Consider the following 24,562-nt stretch of genomic DNA (forward strand, 5'->3'; position numbering starts at 1 on the left):
GAAAGGAGGTAATCCATTCACAGGCTTTGGGGGAGAAGTTGGCTTGGGTTGCTAGATGGTGGCACAGGGTGTTGTGATCCACCAAGTCAAAAGCAGCGGAGAGATCCAGGAGCAGTAGAAGAGCAGGTTTCCCTGTGTCTCTTAGGTCGTCCATTTAGTTCTTTAGATCCAGGAGAGCCGTTTCGGTGCCGTGTAGTCGGCGGAAGCCAGATTGCTGCAGGCCGAGGAGACGGTTTTCTTCAAGGAATTTTTGGACTTGCAGATAGGCTGCTTTGTCCAAAATTTTGAGAAGGAAAGGTACAGTGGTGATGGGCCTATAGTTCCCTGGGACCGTTGGGTCAAGCGAAGGTTTTTTGAGGAGTGGGCGTACCCAAGCTTCCTAGGTCCAGTTGGAACGTGGCCTGACCGGAAGGATGAGTTGATAAAAGCAGTTAGGAAGGGGGCTAGGATCTGTGCCAAGTCTTTAATGAGACTGGCTGGACAGGCATCTCCCTTACAATTGGAAGGTTTGATGGACTTGAGCAGGGCGATAACCTCCAGCTCAGTAATGTTTTTAAAGTCAAATGGAGGAGCGGAGTTAGTCATGGTGGGCGTAGTGGGTTTAGCGTGCAGGTTGGCTATGAGGCGGGATAGGGCATTTTGATGGCCACGAATTTTAGTTTGAAGAGTGTTTAGCTTGTCTAGCATGGCGGATTGAATACTATTGCACCAGTTATCATCTTTGATGAGAGAGAGAGGGGGAGAGGATGGTTTTTCCAATTCCCTAAAGATGGTGAAGATTTCCTTAGACCCAGATTTGGCGTCATAAATCCTGGCGTTGAAGGAGGCAGCATTGGCTAGGGTGATGTTGGTTTTGTAGGATTTTGAGATGGCTTTGAACGCATTTTTGGTGGCTTCAGATGGGTTGGCTTTCCATGCGGAAAGGGCAATTCTCTTCTGGGCGCGTTGGTCAAGGAGTTCTTTGGAGAACCAAGCGTTGGAATGTTTGGCTTTCTTGGGTTTTTTGAGGGTCAGTGGTGCAATGGCATCAACTGCTTGGGTGATTACCTCTTTGAACGTGTTAGCTAGGGTTTGTGGGTTGTTAGAGAATGGGGCCTGCAGAGCCGGATTGAGAAGGTAAGGTGCAATATTCTCGACTGTGAGTTGGCGAGAGCTCCTTGCGAACGTTGCTGGGCACGGGGAAGGAGGTGAGAGGGGCTCTCTTTTGGTGTTAAGGTTGAATTGGATGTAATGGTGGTCAGACCATGGGATGGGAGTGTTAGCAGTGATGAGTAAGGAGCAGTTACCGTGACTGATCCAGTCGAGGGTGCGCCCTTTGATGTGGGTAGGATCAGAAATAGATTGCGCGAAGCCCGAGGTGGATAGGGCATTCTTGAGGGATTTGGCATGGGAGTACTTAGGGTCATTGAGACCTAGGTAGAGTTCGCCCAGGAGTATGACCTGGGAGGTCTTTTTGATGTTATCGGATAGTGCGAAGATGAGGGTGTCAAGGAAGTCAGTGCAGGGACCCGGAGGTCTGTAGACAATGTGCAGGGTTGTGGTGCAATTAGGGGAGACATTCATTTTTAGTGGGAGGTAGTCACTATTGTGATCAAGTTGTCCTGCTACTTCTCTGACGGCAAGGGTTTCCTTGGCAATGAGGGCCACGCCTCCACCTCTCTGAGAGGTGCGGCCTTTCCTAAAGATGGAATATCCAGGTGGAATAGCCAGAGATAGTGCCGGGCCTGGGCTTTCGTTGAGCCAAGTTTCTGTAAGGATTAGGAGGTCAAGATTATCCTTAATGATCAGGTCGTTGATGTCAAGAGCGTGGGCAGGTGCGGAACGAGCGTTGAGCAGGGCAAAGCTGAGCGTGTGAGCCATTGGAGGTGTAGAGGTCGGTTGCCACTGATATCTGCACCACTGCCCCCCTCCAACTCACATACCCACCCTAACTCCATGTCACTAACCTTCCTTCCTTCAGCTCTGGTGTGGCTTTGAGGCCCTGATAGTCGCCCACTTGGAAATGGTGAAGTGACTTTACTATGCTCTAGTAGATGCTCTCCTCGCTACTTTCACAGTAAGCATACAGTCATCTGGGAGGTGCAAATGCCCATACAGAATGAGCACATGAGCCATGGAGTCCAGTATAATTTTGGTAGGTAGTGGTAGAAGGGTTGTCTTTCGGTCTGGAGAGGAGATCCAGTCTGCACGGCAATCTCTTTTGAGGCTGCCATGACATCAAGAGAAGGCCTAGGTTCGCTCATTAGCATGACCAGGCTAGGGCGATTAGAATTACCATTATCACACTGCATTACTTCTGCTTGATGATTAACTTGGGCATTAGGAGTTCCAGAAGGAAGGCATAGAGACATTTCAATAACCAGTCTATTAAAATGGTATTACCTAGCAATCCTGTCGCCTGATGCTTGGAGGCCATCATTTAGGCATTTTGCATTTTTTAATTGATCGAATAGGTCTACTGGAGGCATTCTACAGAGGGAAAACAGATCTCCTACATAGGGCATAGCTGTTTAGAGTCCCATTGTGTTTTTTCATGAATTACCTCTGGGCTAATTTATTGTGTACTATTATTCCTGGCAAGAAATCTGTGTCAGATTGTTTTAACTTATCAGGACAGAAAGCTTGAACCCATTCTGCCATGCTTGTTCTTTTATGGCTTTGCGGTGGTGTTGTGCATCTGAATGTGTAGAGAGTATGTCAGAAAAGCCTTTATGGCTAGTAGGGCAACCCATATTTCTAGTATGTTGACATGTCAGGATTTATCCTTGCGAAACAAGAGTCCCTGTGTGAAAACCTCCTCTGTTTGAGCATTCTACCTCAATATGACATATGTCACAACTGACTTGTTTCGTTACATTGCTTGGATGGAAGTAACATGTTTTACCTTCTGCCCAGAAGTATATCAAGGCTTTGGTTGAGATTGCCTACATCAGATCTCCCAAGAAGTCCTCTTTTCTGAGAGAAATGGTCCTCCACACATTGCTGCAGTGGTCTCACGTGCAGTCCCGTGTTCTAGATAATAAAGGTGTAGGGCGTCATTTAGCCTTGTAGAAAAGATAACGGTTTGGCTGTCAGATATTTCAAGATATGTGCATTTCTTACATACTGGAAAAAGTATTTACTTTAAAGGAGACACTTTGTTGTGGCAGGGTCTATGAATTCATCTAAGTACTGGAGTCTTTTTCTTGGAAATAGGGAGGATTTTATTGATCAAAAGGCAGAGCCATTCTCGAAGGGTGAACCACCTTACCTGAAATTCTTATTGCGCCTTTTTTGGTGCACTGGATTTGATCAGCCAAGCATCTGAGTATGTCTAAAAGAAGATCTTGGACTCAATCAGGTTAGCTGCCACCACCTTCATGTATTGGTACCTTGATCTTCATTTGATACCAAAAGGTAGACCATGGTATTGAAAGTGTTAGCTTTCACCGTGGACTTCAGAAATCTCTAATGTGGTCTTGCAATCGGAATGTGGAATTACGCATCCTGAAAGTCAATGGTGAAGAGCAAAAGCTGCCTTTTAGAAGTCAGGGAACATCTGGTGTAGGGCGAGCATTCTGAATTTCTGCTTCTGAAGATGAGTCTGAAATGATGTGGGTCATTTTTCCAGATGGAAAACTAACTTGAATAAAACTACCTTCCATTTCCCTTCTAAAAGACTGAAACTTTCTCCACTGCCTTTTGCCCAGCAGGATGTTTACTTCTTATAGCAGCCTGTCCACATTCAGCGGCAAGGATGCTCAAGGTGAAAGGCTTGGTGGAGGAGATGAAAACCAGAGTGTGTAACCGTAAATACCAAATTGTCTCTGGTGATGTCTTCCCGGTGGACTATATGATTTGTTGTGCTTCTATCCACCTTGTTCCTGTTAGGTGAAATCACGGGAGGCATGCTTATACCTTCTGGATTGGGGTGGTTTCTACACTGCAGCCACTGACTGTCCCAACGTCGTACTTTTTTGAGAGGTAGGTCAAGCTCTTTGCTTACTGCTGCTGATATTGTGGTTGTTGACTATAGAAACATTTACACACCTTAGTGACTACCATATTCCTAGTCCAATAGTCCCCTTTCTTCCATACGGAAGGGATACCTCATCCAACGGGGACGGGATGTCTCCTTTAAATGAATGTATGCCCGGTGACTCCACCCTTATGCCTCGCTCACCAGTCATTTTTTCCCCTCTCATCGGCTACAAAGCCTAACTAAACCGATTTAGCGGGGGATGGAGGAAGGGTCATATGGAAGAATTGGGACTATGGATTAGGGGTACAGTTGTCACTACGGCGTGTAACTCTTTCTTACTCCTACATCCTTTCCTCCATTCTGATGCAAGATTTTGTAGCATGACAAACTCACGGATGGAGGTAGTCTAATTAGGAGAAATATGCTTCTCAATACTGCCTGAGCAAATCTGGCATCCACCCTGGAACTGGTATCCAAACAATCGTGTTTGTAAAAGGCTGACAACGTGGACCACGTGGCAGCCCTGCCGATGACGTCCCAAGGGAAATGCTAGCACAGTGGCTTTGCCGTCACTGAGTGTGTATGCATACCTTTAGGTGGAGTCGGCTTCCACGAGGACTAACAGTAGTTAATGACAGATTTAAGCCAGCGGGCACTAGTGGCCTTTGATGCTTGTCTGCCTGAATTGTGTCCCCCGAAGGTGAAAAAGAGAGCATCTGATTTTCTGATAGGCTTGGTCCTGTCATGGTACAATTTGAGGGCTCTACGGACATCCAATGTGTGAAGGGTAGAATTCGCAGGGGACTGAGGTTCTGCAAAGAACGTTGGGAGGACCACCTCCTCATACACATGTAAGGAGGAAAACACCTTTGGTAGGAAGACTGAGTACGTGTGCAGCACGACCTTGTCCTGGTGAAAGAACGTGTAAGGTTCTGAGGAAGAGAATCTTGGATCTTGCTTACTTTCCTAGCGGAAGTGAGGGTGACCAACAAGGCCACCTTCCAAAAGAGGAACTTGAGTGCTCTGGAATGCATCAGGTGCAAGAGCTTGCAGGTGAGGGCCAATAAAACGGGTTCAGATCCCACACAGGGTGAGGCCACTGGGCAAGTGGGTGTAGCTACAGAAGGCCATCCAGATGTCTGTGTACCACAGGATTTGCCATAGATAAGAATGGCTTGTTCATATTCCACTGGTCATCAAATAAGTGCGACGGGAGTCAACCAAAATGCCAAATGATGCCAGGTGTAAGACAAAAGACAAAATGTTATTTCAGTCACTTGGAGAGGAGGTTACTGCCTTTTTCCAAGGCCCAATGTCAGAACCTGGTCCATTTACTTTGGACTTGTGAGTGTGTTGACTGTTTCCTGGCCGCCCAAATGATTTTCATACGTTTTCTGCTTACATGCCTAAATGCCTGAAGTCATGTCCTCAGGAACCAAGCTGAGCAATTGAGGGCATGGATGAATTACCTGCCCTGTTCTTGTGTCAGAATGTCATGCAAATGTGGAAGAGGTCAAAAAGGGAAAATACCAGGACGTTAGTTGCATCCGAAGCCTGCCGGCTGGAGGACGCACAGACAAGCCAGTAGTCCAGGTAGGGTTATACGTGGATCCTCCTGAGCCATAAGGAACTGGCCAAAGCGCTCATAAGCTTGGTGAACACTCTCAGTGCTGCATTGAGGCCAAATGGCAAGGGTCCAATACTTGTAGTGGTGCCTGTCAGTCGGGAATATGAGGAACATCCAATGTGGTTGCCAGATTGGAACATGGAGGTAGGCGTCCTTTCGGTACAAAGTACAGAACCAATCGTTGCTTTGAATCAAACTCAGGATTTGTGCTAGCATAATCCTCTTCAACCTCTCGTTGGGGAGATGGAGGTTGAAGGAAGAGAGATCCAGGATAGCCCAAAGGCCAGCCTGGTTCATTTTGAGGATTGAGAAGGTTCTCAAATAGAACCCTATACCTCTCTCATTGAGGGGGAACAGGTTCTATAGCCTGCGTCGTATGCAGCTTGCAGAGCGCCTGTAGGAGGAAAGCAGAACCTATTTGAATCAAGGGAGTTAGAAACAGGAGGGTGAGGAGGAAGATTGAGGAAGAATCCCTTGGAGACTATTGAATGAATCCAGAGATCCTGCATAATTTGGAACCAGCTGCTCAGGTGCAATGACAGCCTGCAGCCAACAGCCGTGCCGTGGACCCAATCCTGTTGATCATTGCTTTTTTTGTGTCAGTGGGTGCAGTCCCAGAGGGACTAGTGAATAACCCTTTGGAGGAGGGTCTTGACAGCAGTCCACCAAAGGAACAGAGACCGCTCCGCCAGTGGTCAAAGAAGGAAGCATCCTTCTTTGACCACCAGCGTAGCAGTCTCTCTTCCTCTTCCTGTCCTGGTAGTCCTGAAATCCACCAAAGGACTTCTACCTGGAGTCTGGAAAAGGAGGGCTGGTGAAAGGGCCGCTGGCTAGTATTGGTGAGGACCACAAGGGATTTGGCCATCTGGGTGGAGGTCTTGTGCTTGTTGCGTTCCTCGTCAGTGGATCAGATCCTGGCCATCAAAGGGAAGATTGATGATGTGATCCTGCACCTCTTGAGTACATGTGTGGCGTGCATCCAGGCGGCCCTGCTCATGTTTGCACCCACTGCCATTGCACAGCTAGTTGGGTCTATATGATGAAGGGAAGACTCAAGCAAGTCCTGAGTCACCGTCCTAGCCTCCGCTAGGCCAGTTGTCCGGCTACTGGCAAGTAAGGCAGAAAATCTGCCAGCTCTCTCCAGTGATGAAAAGCGCACTGGAGTAGACTTTCTTCCCATAATCCTCGAGGAGCCTATCTTCCTTGTTCAGAAGGGCCAGAGACAGTTCTGTGGCACCGGAACGCAAGGTTTTAGTGAACAGCGATGTTGACGCAACCACCGAAGAGTGAGGCGGTGGTTGAAAGGCTAGGCAAAGATTTTCTGATGGCAGAAGACTGCATCTGACCTCTAATTATTTGTACGTAGGCTGTAGGGAGTGAGGCTTCTCCCAGAGCTTTAGGTATTCTGTGAGGATATCCTTCGGTAATGACAACCCCAATCTGTTTGAAGAGCAGAGACCAGGCACCTCCGAAAGCACACCAGACTTTGTCTGAGGCTCGTCCGGTTGGGGCACACCCAGGAAGTGAGCCAAACATGTAATTCTGTAATGAAAAGCCCTCCTCCTCTGTATCAGTGTCAGTAGCCGTCTCTTGCGTGTCTTGATTAGTCTTGTCTGTGGTGACCGAAACAACCTCCACTGGCTTATCCATAGGGGGAGCTGGGGCCTTTGGGATCTCCACTGCTGGTGTAGGCAGAGGTAGCACTGCCAGTTGTGGCGGTAAAATCGGGCTGAGGTGCGGCAGAGGTGGTGCCCGAGTGTGTTCAAGGGACAGAGGCGGCAGTGGCGAAACAGTGCTGCCTGCAGGCCCTGAGGAGCAGGAGGCGCTATTGGTTAAGGCATGAGCTCCCTTATTAGCCCCTCGGTTTCTGTTGTGGCCTCTGAGTCATCAGCGAGTGGTCTTTGGCCTCAGATTTTTCCCACCCAGAGGATGCTTTTTTGTTGCTGTCCGCCATTTTGGGTTTTGAAGATAGGGCCTGGCTCTCTGCCATCTTAAGGTTGAGCAGGTGGACTTCCTTGGTAGGGGCAGGAGGGCTACTGAATGCCAAAGTGGCGCCCTGGGGTAAAGGTCTCCTACGACCCTCAGGATTGTGCCAGTGACAGGGGGGGTTGCAGAGTTTCAGATCGACTTCTGGAAGGCACCACCGTACCCTCGGTGGCTGTACCCCAAGTAACTCTCACGCCCTCAGGCAGTTTTCTGGTAGCAGACCACAAAGAGTCCTCGACCTGGAGGTCGGTAGCAATTCAAATAGGCCCCAAAAAGTCCTCGGCCTGCTGGCCGGTAATAGGCTTCGTCGAGCCCATGACCCGTTGATTGCTACTAGCCTTTATGGCCTCAGGCGCGACCCCTACAATAGGCTCCTTGTCAGTTCTAGCCTCTACGCCTCAAGAGCAACCCTAGTAGTTATAGTAGGGTCGCGCAGACCCCTCCTGCCCAAACCAATCCCTAGAATAAGGTCACCTGGGCGGGGTACCTGAAAAGTAATGGAACTTACCTGCTCGGCGGAAAAAGACCTGCCCCTTCGAGCACCGACAAAGTCCTCAATTCGGCGAGAAGGAGAGTCGCCGAAGAGCTCTTGCCAGAGATCCAAGCGGCATCACAATGCGTGTAGCCCGTATGTTACGCAGGCCGAACAGGAACCCACTGATGGGAAGGGCTCAAACACCTCAAGCAGAGGCTATTGGTGCTGAAGAGGGGAACATCCTGCTGCAATAAGCAGAGTAACGAAAACCGATTGTCACCAGCATATGAAGGTATGAGTGCGAGGTAGGCTAGCATACAGAAAATGGAAAAATAATTGTGGTTGTAGCGGCACAAATGGGAAAAAGAATCATTGCAGCAGTATCCCATCAGTATTGAGGAAAGGCAACGTAATGTAGGACTAAGAGGGGTTGAACTATCTGTTGGAAGCCTTGCCACTGGTGACGATAGAATAGCCTTGGATAATTCACACACTTAGGGTAGAGCCCCAAGGACTTCAAGGTGTAATTATTGGCTTTCATCCTGTTCATTTGCATACACTCCAAAGAGGGTGTTGCTTGAAAAAGGGAGCTCCAATGCTTTTTGTTGTGAGTCCACTTTACTACCATCAGCCTGTACCAAGTCTGCCTATACAGAGTAATACAATAGTAGAGTTGAGCTGACAGTTTTGATGTGTCTTTAGAGGCACTGATCAGTTCTTGTCATCTGGCAGGAAGGTGACAGTGTTGCACGGACTGCCATAGGTCATGGCCATATGTTCCTAGTAAAGCAGGGGAGCTGATGGCTCTGAGAGTGGTTAAGGCGATATTGCAAGCCGTTTTAACAAGGGCGTTATCCTTTCTGTTTTCTTGTGTTGGTGTGCCTGATGAACGAGAAGGTGAGGAAGACCTTCCAGGGTATTCCTTCCAGTCTGATGCAAACACTAACAAATCGGTCGTGGGATGTTTCTGCAGGGAAAGAAGGTGTGAAGCAGGAGTCCTGTATTTTTTATCATGGCCTTGACATTGATGAATAGACCTGGATCAAAAAGGTTCCCATTTATACATGGCTCCAGAGTAACTTGCAGCAAGGAGGGCAGCATGGAGTGCTAGGTGTCACCATCAGAGGCAAAGTCTGGAAAATGATTAACAAGATGGTTTGTGTAGGTTGAAGATCCAAAATAGGAATGCTAGCCATTCGACCTGTGGTAACGTGATAATGTCATCCATTTTGGTCAGACGGAATCCAGAGACCAAAGGAGTACTCACTTTAATCTGTGGATTTAGGGGACTGGTAGTTTACAGTGTGAGGAGATTGAGGCATGGAAGACCTTGGAGGTGTCCACCATCTCAGTGGATTGATATCCCTTTACCTCTGGATGCGGTGAGGAATCAGAGAAAGGATAGGCTTGGCTCAGCTTTGTGTGCATCTTGGAGATGTCACATGCTCTTTCATCGAGTCTCTGGGAACTGGGGAGGCAGTCCTGCCTCTCGATGTAGATCTCAATGTCAAAGCCAATGGTATTGTTATTATTGATGTCGACGGATAGCTCAATGCTGACATTTTTTACATCAAAGATAATCGTAACTTGAAGAGCTTCTCTAAAGCAAACATGTCACTGGTGAGATTTTCATCAGTGTCAGTGTTTATCAGTGGCATTTGTGATGATGCCGGTGTCCTGTGTGATTTCTAAAGGTGTAAAAGGCTACCAAGGTGATCACCAAAAAAAAAGACGTTTCACTTTTTAACTTATTGTGAGGGATTGGCTCATTGGTAGAATGGCCATGTCGAGGAACTTCAGCGGAGTCTTGTATGACTTTCATTCCAGTGCCATCCCAATCCTTTAGACGCATATGTAGCATTTTATGGCAAATTCGGCACTCATTAATGGAGTTGGAATCGGGGAAGCACTCAATATACAGTATGTTCCCCTCCCCCCTGGAGTCCCATTTGCTATAAAGTGCCAGCATGTTCTCTAAAGAAATGGTGAGGTGCACCAAAAATGAGAACAATACAGACAAAAAGCACCCTTACCACGCACAACGATGAATGGATTTTTTTTAAATTTGTATATGGTTACAAGAACCTTTTACAAAAAGAGATACATAAAAGATTGAGAGCAAAAACATATTCATAGCAAAGACATTAAAAAAGAAAAGAAAATTTGACTTACATTGTAGCCACAAATATTCATAAACTATTACTTAACAATAAAAGTGATCGATAATTCATAATACTTCTTATTTGTGGTTCCAAAAACCAGAAGCTTAATTTTAGGCCACCCATGTTCTTTCAAGCCAAAAAGATAAGCAATCCAAACACAGTCCACACATTTATATGGGGAATAGTATCAGTAGACAATGTTACTTATTTCTAAAACCTGTCCCACGTTTGTTGTTAATGCTGTTTCATGCCAAGAAATCAATCTGTCCCAGAACATATCTGATACTATTCCCTCTTCACTACCCACAAATCTCCCAAACAAGGCTCTCTAACGGACTAAGTGCCCTTGCACTCCATTAGCAGATGTTTTAACATTTGGTGTAGTGGGTTGTACATGTTTCACACAGTTTGTGGACTACTTCACCTTGCATCCATTAAGCTAGTACCTCTCCAGTGTGAATTAAGTTCAACCGAATTCAGAGGATGTTTTTTCTAACCTTCCGGCCGGGAAATTTCACCAAGTACCTCGGAAGATTACCCAATTTCTTATCAACTGACAAAAATAGGTTGGGGGGGAAGTCATTTTGCATATTTTCAATTGTTGCCATCCAGTCCCTCAATTCTACTGCCCTCCTTACTTTTAGGGGATTTCTGGTTAATGTTTCAAAATCTGTGTCTGCTTTTGCAAGGATCTCCTTGACCCTTGTCTCTAGGTTAGAGAGGATCTTTGATTTAGAGTGCTCGAGGTAGGCCTTGATCTCTGTATATAGAGTGTAATCCAGTGTGGTGACAATCTGGCTGAAAAGTGAAACCAGTTTCCACTCTACAAGGGAGCCCAATCAAATCTCAAGGTAGGAGTTGAGGCTCTTGTTGGGAGCCCAAGGACTCTCTTTCATATTATGCCCTCCAGTTTTTGCCAATTTATATACCAGAGCAGAGGTTTAGCCTCTAGCCCATATAAAATCACTGGGACTACTTTCGCTACATAACGCTTGATCAGGGGAAGAATCGAGAATTTACAATATTTGACAAGAACCTTTTTCATTTGGGGAATGAGCTGTATGATTTTACCATTCACATCCGACTCCACTTTGTTTACTGATGGTAATGCATATACCATATAGCCCAAGTAGGTTACTTCAATCCTTGGGATGGCCTGACCCTCCAATACCCATTGAGAGTAGTGGACCCTTTTTCGCGCTTGTCTAAAGACGACTATTTTAGATTTTGATAGATTGATGGATAGTCCATTTACCTTGGCATACTCGCCTAACCTGGTTAGCAGATGCTGCAACTCTATTGCTGTTTCTCCAACAGAACAATGCCATCAGCGTAGGCCAGCCAGTGGATCCTCTTCCCATTGATCTCTGGGCTGGCCAATACTGATGATTCTAAAGAGATGCCCATATCTGCCAAATACAGATTGAAGAAAAGAGGAGCCCCCATAGAGCTCTGTCTAAATCCTCTCTCCACCCCGATGAGTTCTGACAGGTGTCCCTGGTCATCAAGTCTCACTCTCAGCGTGGTGTTCTTATGTAGTTCGACTAACATTGACAGCATGCCCATGGGTATCACCCAACTTCTCAACTTGTTCCAGAGGTGAGCCCTATCAACCTGATCAAAAGCCTTTGAAAGGTCCACCCATGCCCCATATAGTGGAAGAGCTCCCTTTCCCCTGGTGTTCTCACTAATCAGGTTCAATACTAACCCATTCAGGGCAGTGGATAGACCTCGTCTAAACCCCGTCTGGAAGTTAGACAGGATATGCACGCTTTCTACCCATTTTATGAGATCTTTTAGCAATTGTTTCATGAACACTTTGCTTTCTATATCAAGGAGGGCGATCGGGCGATAGTTCGCCGGTTGTAGCTGATCGCCGCCCTTGAAAAACGGGTTAACTATTACGATTTTCCATGATGGGAGAAACATTTGTCGCTTGAGGATCTCTTTGAAGAGCCAGTTTAACAACCTTGACCATAGAACCATGTTGTTCTTTAGGACTTGGTATGTCAGCCCATTCGAGTCGGCAGCTCTGGAGGCAGATGACTTAGATATTGTGTCCGCTATGACCTGTTCATCAAAAGCCAGGTACCAAGGTGCATCTAAATTGATTCTATGTGAATTTCTGTGGGGATTCTCAAAATTCTGTATAAGGTATTCAATCCACCTGGATTCTGGTACCGAGTTGCATTGAGTATTACAGGAGTGAGATTTCAATTGATTAATAACTGACCAGAAGTTTCTGGAGTTGTTTTTATTAACTAAATGCAACATCTCCCCATCTTGTTGCAGGCATAGTATTTTTCGACCTACTGAACAATGCTTGTATTCGCAATTTAGTATCTTGGACTCTCTTCTATGACTCTCAGGACTATGTCGCAATCTCTCCAACTTCAGCAGTTTTTGCCTAAGCGCCTTTTTTTTTCACCCAGGTTTCCTCATCAAATATGTGATTGTGTAATTGTCGTCCCCCAGCTTTAACGACTCTAAGTGGAAGGGTGGACCAAATAAATTTTACAAATTTGGCCAGCTGACAATTTTCTATTTGGATATATTCAGGAATTCTAACTAAGTTATTATTTAGAGTTTTACCTTCCAGTCTGTATTTAGACAGACGTATTTTCCCCATCTTAGTTGTCATTTCCCGTGACTGTTTATCTGACACTATAACAGACACATCGGAGAACAGCATCTCTAAACGGGAGTGATCGCTCCCCCCATCATGCTTCATAGACAATAGTGTACAGCGAGAAAATAAACGTAACGACAGAAAAATATAGTCCAGTGTGGATGATGACTGCCCTCGAAGCCAGATCGAGGCGGAGGGGATATCACCCCCCAATCGACTCATTTGTCATCTTCAGGCCTCATGAGTCCAAAAAATCCACCCAACATCTGCCCCTCCTGGAGATTCTTTGCGATTTCATTACTTCATTCTCCTTTATCGAGTGGACACTTTGGTAATTCAAGTCCCCTGCAAAGATTATGTGAGCTCCGCCAAATTCTAGTTTGATCTTTTCCAGCAATGAGGACAATATTGGAATAAAGCCTGAAGGTCAATCCAGGCGAGGTTCCAGTAAGCACTGATAACGACAAAATAAAAGTTTGGCATGTCCGATCTTAAAAAACTTTGCAGGCCTGAATACCCATTATACTGTTAAATATGGGAATTATTTCTTGCTTGTGGAGTTCTTAAATTCCATCAGCAAGCACCCTGATATTCTTCCTTTAGCATTTTGTAGTGCAGGTAAAGTGTGCACTGTATAACCTTGAATTTCTATTGGGTTGACAAGCCATGTTTCCTGAAAAAGTATAATGTCTTTATTTCCAAATAGCTGTTCTCTAATTTTTTTAGATTTGAAAGAACTGGAACCCCGCATGTTCCAACTTACCAGACGATACTCATTTTGTCTAAAGAAACTGACCGCCCACTCCCAGTTTCTGAAGTATTTGGGTCAATATTTCTGGGAGGAAACTAAGAGCGTTTTCTTGCTTGGCTTCTCGAGTATCCCTTCTCATCCCATTGGTACCAGCCCCTACACCCGAAAATTCCAAGTTGTGGCAACCTGAGTCTGAGTGGCTTCCATTCTCAGAAGCACCCTTACCTTGCACAAACAACGATAAATGAATTAAAAAATGTTTGCCAGAAAAAATGTTTTGACGGTAGGAATAAGCTAGGAAAAAATCTCAGTGTGTCCATACATCCGTACACCATGGAGCGTAACAATCAACCAAGGGCTCAACTGTCCCAACACTGCATAATAGATATCTGGCATCCATGAAGCGCCAGCAGCCTTTTTCAGATTTTACGCTGTCTGCCCATCTGTATTCCCATACGCACAGACAGTGCTTTAGAATATTTTACTAGTATCAAATCAGCTTAAATGCTCTTCTATAGCATTTCCTTGTGTGAAACAAATGAACAGAAAAGCAATTTAGTCAGCTGTTGTTTAAAAAACAATAGTATGTCTGCAAATATGTATTTCACCGAAATGCGATCCCGCCCATAGGTGGAGCAATTCAAGGGTTTATTAATATTAATGAAGATCCCATTATGTAGAGAACACAATACTTTTGTATTTTATGTTCGTTTTGATCGAAATATTATATCCTAATAAAAGGAGGTAAGATTGTTAGCTGGGCCATGGGTGGGTAGGATGTCACAATTTATCAATTTGGAATTTGTCAATTTCTTGCAAATTTTTAAAAGTTTGCATGTTTTGTTTGGAGTCATTTATATTTTATCTGAATAGTATTCTTTTTTTTCCTTCTATTAGTGCCTATTAGTAACTCGTAGAATGCATTGTGCATGCTATAGCATCAAGGGGGTTGTTACATTTAATCCACTTACTTCACAGTTTTCCACCCGTTCTTTCCATCATGGCCGAACACTTGTAAAGTTGGTAAAAACGGCTTGTAAATTCAGCACTATCGCTCTTTAAATAGGTGCTGTTTGTGACAAAAAATACACTTTACAACACAGTTTATATGCCATTTTTCAGAGTAGATTTACCAACATTACTTTCATTTTCTTTTATAGCGGAAAACGCAAGCCGAGGAAGTATGGAATGGATTGGCACTTTTTAAAAGCGCTATGTCACAAGTAAGAGAGTTGGTCACAGGAAACACAATAACGTACTCAGTGGACAAGACCTACAGCAATATCAGAAGTATTACGAAAATCTTAGAAAGATTAAATATAAAGGTAAGCAACAAAATCCAAGCCCTACAAAAATATTAGCAACGTTTTACTCTAAGTGTAAATATTCATAAAACTAATATTGTTGTGAACCATAAATCATTAATATAAACATCACACTACATTATTAAAAACAAAATGAATAGTTAGCATAAACTGTCAGAAACAAGGAAAATGTTTTCATAAAATGCTACCCTCAATTCTGGTCTTCCAATTAGTTTATATCAGGTGTGAATTTAGTGTAAGTTCTAATTTTACTAACTGCCTAAAAAGTATAGAAATGCTGTATAGATGCTGCCACCGTACCTTCTTTAATATTTAAAATTGCACTCAATTAAGGACCTCACAATTAATTAATAATGAACGTATATTGCCCATAAAACACTCCCAATCGAGGAACACTTCATGTACACCCTTTCATTCAGCTAATTCTATTTGCTGAAACCATAATCTCATTGTGTGCATACGTTGTTGTTGGTGTGTTGTTGTAAGCTATTTATGTACTCTAGCAGTGAGAGGTACTCTTAATTTCAGCATATATATTAAAGGGTTACCAAGTTTACAATATCATGATGCATTTGCCAACTCATAACAACTTAGTAAACCTACAGCCCCAGTAATCATTTCAGTGGATTTCTTTATATTCCAAATCCTGTTCACTTGGTAGAAACATTACAGCATGTTGTGCGCTATTTTATGACATTGTTTTTTTTTTTAAACCATGCACAATGCTGGCCAACCATAACTCAGACTCAGAAATTTCGAGCTAATAGCCCAAAACATTTTCTGAAACATTTTGGACAGCTCTACGGTGCAGTCACTGGACATATATACCTTCAACATACTCCTCCTAAATAGACTTCTAATCACCACATAAAGCACACTTGTCAAAATCGAAAAGTGTAAACATTTTCCTCTCATGACAGTGAGGAAAAAGGTACATGGAGAAAACAAGAGGAAAAGCATTGTTACCGCTACAATAACATAAAGTGAAATTACATAAAAGCCCAAAAATAGTTGAATAAAGTACAAAGTATCAAAACAAGTAAATAAAGTTGTATTTGTCCAGTTTACCTGAATCAGTAAGACGCTTCACAATCTAGTTTTTATATGTCATGGTTATTTGTTTTGTCAGCCGACGGATGTTTCGACCCCTCCGGGTCTTCGTAGAAGAACAGAGGGAGGGTGAGGCGCGCACTCTAGTTCCCAGTGTTAGATACCTGCTGCATTTCAAGTTGCTGTTCCCCTCCAAGCGCTTTCATGTCTCTAACAATCATCAGGGAGGCTGTCTTTTCAGGTGTAACAAATTTTTCTCAATAGGTCCCAAATTTGTCTCAATAGGTCTCAAGGAATTGTGGTAGCTGTAGTCTGTTTAGGGTAACCAGGAACCAACTCCCCTCCAAAAGGACAATTTTTTCCTGTTGGGGGGAGGGGGGAAAACCAATGATGTGGCTCCCCGGGTCTTTATCAAGACTAATGTTACTTAAATTGTTTCCACGTTTGCGGGGGTTCAGTTTCCTATTGTTGCCCACAGGTGGCCCCTTGTCAGGGTCTGGAACAAGGAACAATGGGGTTCAGTGCACTGTTCTGCTTATGTGCAGAGGTCGGCCTTTCATGGATAATGTGCAATGAATACATAATATGCCCACAGTGGAGTTGGTTGTGTTGGTCAAGCTCCAGTAAGACAAATGGTTATTCTCTATGGACCACCCTTCAAGATATTCACTCACCACTAGGGGCTGGAGCGTTTTATCTGTTTTTTCAAATTATTTGAAATACTGTATTGCTTTCAACAGAAGCACTGTAAATTGGTCCAGAGCTTGGTGTGGTTCATCCTATGTTGAGGATGAAGCAACAACTCAACACAAGATCCCTCCTGGAAAGAAAGTTCATGCATGCTGACATGTAGGTTTGTCTGCTGTAGGAAAGACCATCCCAGTCACCAACTTCTCCAAAACTATTCAACGGTAAGACATTCTACGCTGCCATTAGATATGACTTGCCTTTGGTGACTGATAGGCAAAAGTTAAAAGTCAAACAGTTGCAACCAGACACTTGTTGTGGAGCGGCAGAGAATTCCCAGGTGGAGACACCTACGTTTTCCAATCATCTGGATAAAGGTGACATACACAGACAGCAAAAGAGGGCTGCCACTACTGACACTATCATGTTTAAAACCAAAAGAGCAGAGGTACGTGCAAAGGGGAGCAGCTGCTACTGAGAGTGCACTCCATTTCTACAAATCACAACAATATCCAGAAAGGTAATCAAAAAGGTATATGTGCACCAGAGGTTGATGGCATTCAACCAATACTCCTTTAAGAAGACTGTAACATCTCAACCAGTGCAATCATCTTGAAGAATGTTTTTCTGGGTGACTGTTGAAGAGAGACTGATGAGAGGAGGATGCTCTGCTGATGGGCTTTATAACTGAGAGTTAAATAAATACCTTTGTCTCACCTGAAAAAAGTCATTACAAAAAATGTTTTTCTGAGGAATCTGTTACAAAGGTTGAAGATGAGAATTGTGCAGCAAGAGCCATTTCTCTCATTGGGCCTCATTACACGTTATGCGGTAAACCATGGTGCTGTTAGCACCATGGTTGCAGCCGGTACCATACCGGTACCACCATGGAGAAAAGGGGAATTACCACCCCATTCCAAGGTTGGCGGGGCGGTAATTCCCCCTTTCTCCATGGCCCTTTCCCATTCCCATTTTTGCCCCATAGGGCTCAATGGGAATGGGGAAGAAGCTAATTACGGTACCGTAATTAGCACCAAGGTCTCTTTGCGGGTCCCAACTTTAACGGCTGGTCTACACCAGCGGTTAAGGTCGGGTCCCGCGAAGGGACCTCGTAGTAAGGCGGTAAGGGTTTACCGGTACCGGTGCCCTTACCGGTACCGGTAAACCCTTACCGCCTACCGTGTAATGAGGCCCATTGACTGCAAATAAATAGGTATAGATCCCTGAATGATTTTATAAAAAAGAGCAAGCTCCATTTCCTCAATTCAAGAGATTCTGGATTTCTATGCACGGATTTTTGGGATCAGGGTGGTCATGGAAGAGAGAAGAAGGAGAGGAAGATAGGAGAGTTAGAACCTCTTAGTCATGACAGAATGAACCTAAAGTCTCCGTAAACTGTTTCAGTGAGCCTGAAAAGAAAGGCAGACACTTGTCCACAACCAGTGAATAGAGGTGTTCCTGGCTACTGCCAGTAGAAGCCACATTCTGCTTTTTTTATCCCATGATGGAACCTTGAAAAAAGAATCAGTAGACCGTTAACTGTTGTTGCTGCTTCGCTGAAGAGTTGAGCTTGTCTGCTTGCCCTTGTTACCTGGAAATCCTACAAAATAAAAAAATGATCTGGGCGTGTCATTAAAAACATGTAAGGATGAAATGGTTGGGATGGGAGGCTTTGAATTTATAGCAACCAAAAACATAGGGCCTCATTACACGGAAGGCGGTGAGCCATGGCGCTATTAGCGCCATGGCTCATGCCGGTAAAATACCGGCACCGCCTTGGCGGAAAGGGGATTTACCGCCCCATTCCAAGGTTGGTGGGGCGGTAAATCCCCCTTCCGCCATTGCCCTTCCCCATTCCCATTTCTGCCCCATAGGGCTCTATGGGGATGGGGAAGGCGCTAAATACGGCACCGCAATTTTGCGGTGCCGTAATTAGCTCAGAGGTCCCTTAGCGGGTTGGTTTTTAACGCCTGCAAAAAGCAGGCGTTAAAGCACCAACCCGCTAAGGGACCTCGTAGTAAGGCGGTAATGGTTAACGGGCACCGTTACCATTAAAGGTGGCCGTTAACCATTACCGCATTCCGTGTAATGAGGCCCATAGCTTCTATTGTACCTGACATACAGGTGAGCAACTGATTGTCAATGGTTGTGGAAAGGAGCTAATTTCTGTCAAATAAGATCTAACACTTTCTCAAAGAGTTTGAGCCGGTTTCAAACAGAGTTTCCTCTCTTGCATCCACCATGTGGACTTCACTAAAGGACAAAATCAGTAGCAAGAAATACTTTTTTTCATCTTAATTCCTGCAGAGAATTCATCCTATATGTCAGAGGATGCTTCAGCTTTTGAGTGCCCTTAGGCCATACGCTTCAGTATGCCTGCTTGATAAGATTTTAAAAGAAACAGACATGGGTTAATGTGCGGTTACCTGGGCCTCGAGCAAAGGTGCGATAAGGGGGGGGGGGCAACAAATATGACCAAGTCAACTGAGAAAAGTAAGGGCATTGCTCCTCAAATGTCATGGTATGAACTCTGTATCAAGGATGATTTGATGAGGCACACACATAGCTCCACAACCGCACGAGAATAAGGTACAAATATCTTGCAATGCTAGATTAATTGCACCTGTTGGTGCCACTGGGATAATAATGGAACCAGTGGCAGATTTAGATTTTGAAAATACTTTGGGCCTCATTACGAGTTTGGTAGTTTTTCAGAGGAAAATCCTCTGAAATACCACCACACGGATTTACCGTAGCCACCACTTGGTCAGGCCAAAATTCTGCCTGATTACAAGTGGTGGTAGCGGTGTAATTCCCCATTTATGTTGGGTCCATTGGACCCAAAGGGGCTTTTTTGCGTAATTCTGGCAATTCGGCCGATTTTTGGGCGTTGCGCAGGAAGATTTACATCCGGGGGTTTGCTGGAGGTAAATCTTCCACTGAAAGCCAAAACTCATAATTTGGCATAGTGTTAAAATTGCAGGTAACAACTCAGTTACCTCCAATTTGACCGCTTAGCGCCATACTCGTAATGAGGCCAAAACGTACTTCACAAGGTTTTAGGATATAAGTGCAAGGTCTGATATAAGGATATTTCTGCACCTTTGCATTGCCCTTGTTGGACAGATTTCAATACCACCCTCCCAGACACTGGCATAGTATCTATTTTATTGCAACAGATTGTCGGTAACAAATAAATTGCCCAGGCAGAGGGTTAGTGTAAACAGAACTTCCTTACTTTTTGCATCTCAGTAAAGAAATCTCCATCACTTTGTGTTGGCTGTGAAATCCAGACACCAGGCTAAAGAAGAAGCCTACTCCCCAAACATGCATTAAAGAATCACAAAATGGGCAATCAGATCATGGACATGAAGGCAAAAGCAGCAAGGTACAAGTTATGCAGGTCTGTTTCAAAAAAGTTGCAAAGAACACACAGAGATGCTTCTGTGAAGCATAAGCGGGAATCAGGGATAGCACATAGACACCAATGGTCCAAAAGGCGCCCTCGCTGAAAAACATATCAAAACATTATGGGAAAAAGAAACGCATGCTAGAGACAAGCATAATTGAGTGGAGGAAATGACCTGATGGATGGGAAGGTTGTCTGCTGTAGAAGGTGAGAATCTGGGTGCCAGAGTTATTGTTAGCATGCAAAAAAGCATCATGCTCACTTCCTAAGCAATGGTTGTCCTATGTATAATGAAATTAACTAGTTCTTGTATAGCAATTTAGGCTGCAGTTTGGCTCTAGTTTCTGCAGGGGGGAGTTAGTGTTAGTAGAGCGAGTGTTAAAGTGTACAGATTCGGAATCGGTCTGTGTGCAGATGGGATTCTAAGTAACAATGGACAGGTAGGGTTTATTTTGCAATGTTGACCCCAGATTTTAAGCCCTTGTGTATAGGCGCGTTACAAATGCCATATCATATCATATCATATCATACTAACAAGATTCACCTATGAGCATGGGTAAATATGGTGAAGTAATCCTGTGGGGTGATAAAAACAGATAGAATGGTAAATAGGGTGTGGGTGCCATATGAGAAGCCAAGTCACTGGTGGGTGTATCTTAAATGCTAGAAGAATGAAGTATATTGTGAAGATAAGATAATGATTAATTGCTTAATGGGCAGCAATTATGTTTATTCAAATCTCTGCCTGAGTGTGAGGTTCCTTGGGGAATTTTAAAGTTCTGAGGGTCTCTGGTTCCTTCGTGAGCATTTGCTGTAAAGTATACAGTTTTATTTTCTTTCCAAAGATTCTGGTGTGTGCTGTGTGAAGTTGCTAGTTCTGTTCTATTGGTGGTACCAGGTATTAGTGCTTCCTTCTCCATGTGGTATGTTGAATTTCTAGATTTCATGAGAGTCAATTGACGTTTCTGGTTAATGTTGAATGGTCTGTTGGTGAGATGCCCAGGTTGGGGTGCTCGCCAGGGCATGTGGCTGTGTGGCTTATAGCTTGACCTGTTGAATAAGCAGTACCAAAGCTTTGTCCTTGTTTACAGAAGACAAGTTCCAGATCACACTGATAGATGCATGGATTATCTGGTTCATGTTGATGTTAAATTGTTCACATCCAAGTGTGGGGTTCATGTCCAAGTTGAGGGATGTAATCCTAAGAACGTGGTTGTATGCACAATTGCCCGACCATTGACTAAGCAGTTGGTGGTAGTATATTCCCGTTTTTGGTTTGGGTAAGAGAAAGGTTTTCATCAGTACTCAAAAGATCAAGTGGTTCTCCTGTATGCAGTTGTCTGAACATTTGTCTCCAACAGTAGTGGACATCTCAACAAACGTGGGCCCCCATTGTCTTTCATTGTTGTAACATGGATTTATCATTTAGAGATCCTTGCATGCAAAGAACATAAAGGGGGAATTTCTCCACACATGCTTCTGCGCCTATGTTGTCGGTTACTTAGTTGGCAATGCAGAATTAATAGAATCATTCTTTTGACAGGATCTGAAGGGCTTCAGAATGTTTCCCATCTAATCTATTCAGTATGAATAGCCTTGCAGTGGAATTTTGAGCATTTGGAGGTCATTCAGATGGTAATCAGGGAGGCCTATATAGAGAGAGTTGAAGATGTCCAATACGGATAGTACAAGCATGGTGATCAAATGGGTTCTTTGTGGGAACGACTGTTACTGCACGATAAGTCACTTTGATTTTTGGTGAGAAAAATAGTTTCTGACCAGCGCTGTGATAGCTTGTTTCAGAGAAAGAGATTTGACCATTATAACCCCATTGCATTTTTACTGTGTTGTTGATCTTAAGGCAGGTTCCTAACTCTTACGGTCAAGGGATAGTGGACAGGTGCATGGTATTTTTTTAACAACATTTTGCATAACTTACATACATTTCCTTACTTAAACAATGAAGAAATGTTCCATCTGTATTCTTTAGTTCCCAGCCACCCAAATCCCCCCAAACGGCCTTCATTCTATGACATGCATTACTTACCGTAATAGCATTTCTGATGATTGTATCTGCTTAGATTCACATGCTGTGCATATAGTCCGACATCCAGTGGTAACCGCGGAGTATTGCATCTTGTCTTTCAGGGACCGAAAGGGGACATCGGCATAGGCGTGTCTGTAACACTATCCCTATCGTGACATGTAGTGTACCCTAAATGCCTTACGCGCCGAGGTCCCTCAGATTGTATTTTTTCTGCCATGAAGGAGACCAAGGCTATAGTGAGTGAGTACATAAAGAGAGAAAGTAGTGAGACGTCTATGTTCCCTCCACCCCGAGCGGGGAGGTAGGGAGGGCGCATGTGAATCTAAGCAGATACAATCAACAGAAATGCTATTACGGTAAGTAATGCATGTCTTCTGATGCTTGTTCATCTGCTTAGAATCACATGCTGTGCATAGACTAGCGAGCAGTACCGGGAGTTGGAGGTGGGTTGTGAGAAGGAACAGCAGAGAAAAAATGTCCTAGTACTGCTTGTCCCACCTGAGAATCAGACCTAGAATGAGTGTCTAGGCAATAGTGTTTTGTAAAGGTGTGTACAGAACTCCAGGTTGCAGCTTTGCAAATGGATTCGAGGGGAACATTTGCAATGAATGCTATGGATGCCCCAGTGCCTCAAGTACAATGTTCTCTAGGCTTGAAGGGCAGTTCTCTCTTAGCAAGAGTGTAGCATAGTGTGATGCATTTGACAATCCACCTTGAGATAGCTGATTTAGAGACAGGATCACCTTCTCTACCTGCTGCCACTGAAACTAAAAATTGGTTTGTTTTGCTCAGTGGTTTAGTTTTTTCCAGGTAGAACATGACTGCCCTGCGCACATCCAGTGTGTGTAGGGTTCCTCTACCTGCTGCCACTGAAACGAAAAATTGGTTTGCTTTCCTCAGTGGTTTAGTTTTTTCCAGTTAGAACATGACTGCCCTGCGCACATCCAGTGTGTGTAGGGTTCTTTCGGCCATGCTAGTGGGATTCTTGAAAAAGGTAGATAGTTCAATGGACTGGTTCACATGGAACTTCGATATGAATGTAGGCGCAAATCTGGGGTGCATGCGCAGAACTACCTTATCTTTGTGGACTGTAACAAAAGGGTCTAGAACAGAAAGTGCCTGTAGTTCGCTAACTCTTCTGATAGAAGTGATAGCTACTAGGAAGGGCATTTTATAGGTCAGGTCTTTCAGACTTGCTTTATGCATAGGCTCAAAGGGAGCTCCCATGAGCCTGGTCAAAACCACATTTAGGTCCCATCCAGGAGCTGGGTGAGAAATGGGAGGATAAATCCTCTTAACCCCTTCCATAAAGGCTTTAATAACCTGTATCTTTCACCACGACACTTTTTGTTGTGATGTGGTGTAGGCTGACAGAGCAGCCAGATGAACCTTTAGGGAATTGAGGACTAACCCAGTGTCCAACAGATGGGTTAGGTACAGCACAATGTGTGTGGGTGAGCAAACGATGGGAATGACGTCCTTGGAACGGCACCAGATGACAAAAAGTTTCCATTTGCTGGCATAGCAATAAAGTGTGTTCGGTTTCCTAGCTTCCCTGAGTATGTCCGTGCACCTCTGAGGGAGCTGTAGGTGTCCAAACTCTATGACCTCAGGAGCCAAGCTGCTAAATTCAGAGTTTGTGGGCATGGGTGTAGGGTCTCCCCACTGTCCTGAGACAACATGTTGTACGGGCAGGGTAGTTTCACTGGTGGGGAGAGGGACATTTCCATCAGGTGAGCGAACCAGGGTTGGCGGGCCCACATGAGGGCCACCAATATCATGGTAACTGGTTCCTCATGCATCTTGTGCACTATTTCATTGAGCAGGGGAGTCGGGGGGGAAAAGCGTAGACACATTTCCCTGACCATGTTATCCAGAGCCATTCCCCTTGGATCGGTTCTGGGGGTACCTGGAGGCGTAGTCTTGGCATTGGGCGTTCTCCTGAGTAGCGAACAGGTAGATCTCTGGGAAACCCCATTCTGCAAAGACGTTGGACACAATGTCTTCATGTAGCCGCCATTTGTATTCTTCGGGCAGAGGAAAATCTCTGCTGAGCACGTCTGCCAGAAGATTGAGTTCCCCTGGAACATGTTGGGAAAACAGAAACATCTTGTGTTTGAGAGCCCATATCCAAATGTTTTGGGACAGCTTGGATAGCCCTGGAGAGTGAGTGCCCCCCTGTTTGTTCAGGTAATACATGGCTGTAGTGCTGTCCGTTAGAATCAGCACTGTCTTCCCTTGTAGTTGCACCTGAAAGGCCTTCAAAGCCTTGAACACCGCTAATAGCTCCAGTAAGTTTATATGGTTGGGCGCTACTTGAGTGGACCACACTCCGTGCGCTGTCTGCTGAAGCAGGTGAGCCCCCACCCCGTGAGAGAAGCGTCTGTAGTGAGAGTGGCTTCCACTGCAGGGGTCGTGCAGGTCTTCCCCTTCAAGAAGTTTTCTCTTGACCA

General features: G+C 44.6%; 1 protein-coding gene across 2 annotated transcripts in view; it reads left to right on the top strand.

The window, feature by feature from the left end:
• Positions 1 to 24,562, top strand: part of EPO (erythropoietin) — a 287,944-nt gene that overhangs the window by 172,871 nt on the left and 90,511 nt on the right. For both annotated transcript variants that reach the window (XM_069613847.1, XM_069613848.1), the window contains exon 4: positions 14,752 to 14,916. In XM_069613847.1, coding sequence (XP_069469948.1) covers positions 14,752 to 14,916 — 165 coding nt within the window. The remainder of the gene's footprint in view (positions 1 to 14,751; positions 14,917 to 24,562) is intronic.

This window comes from Ambystoma mexicanum, chromosome 1p, assembly GCF_040938575.1.
Source record: "Ambystoma mexicanum isolate Mex_15411 chromosome 1p, UKY_AmexF1_1, whole genome shotgun sequence".
NCBI lineage: Eukaryota > Metazoa > Chordata > Amphibia > Caudata > Ambystomatidae > Ambystoma > Ambystoma mexicanum.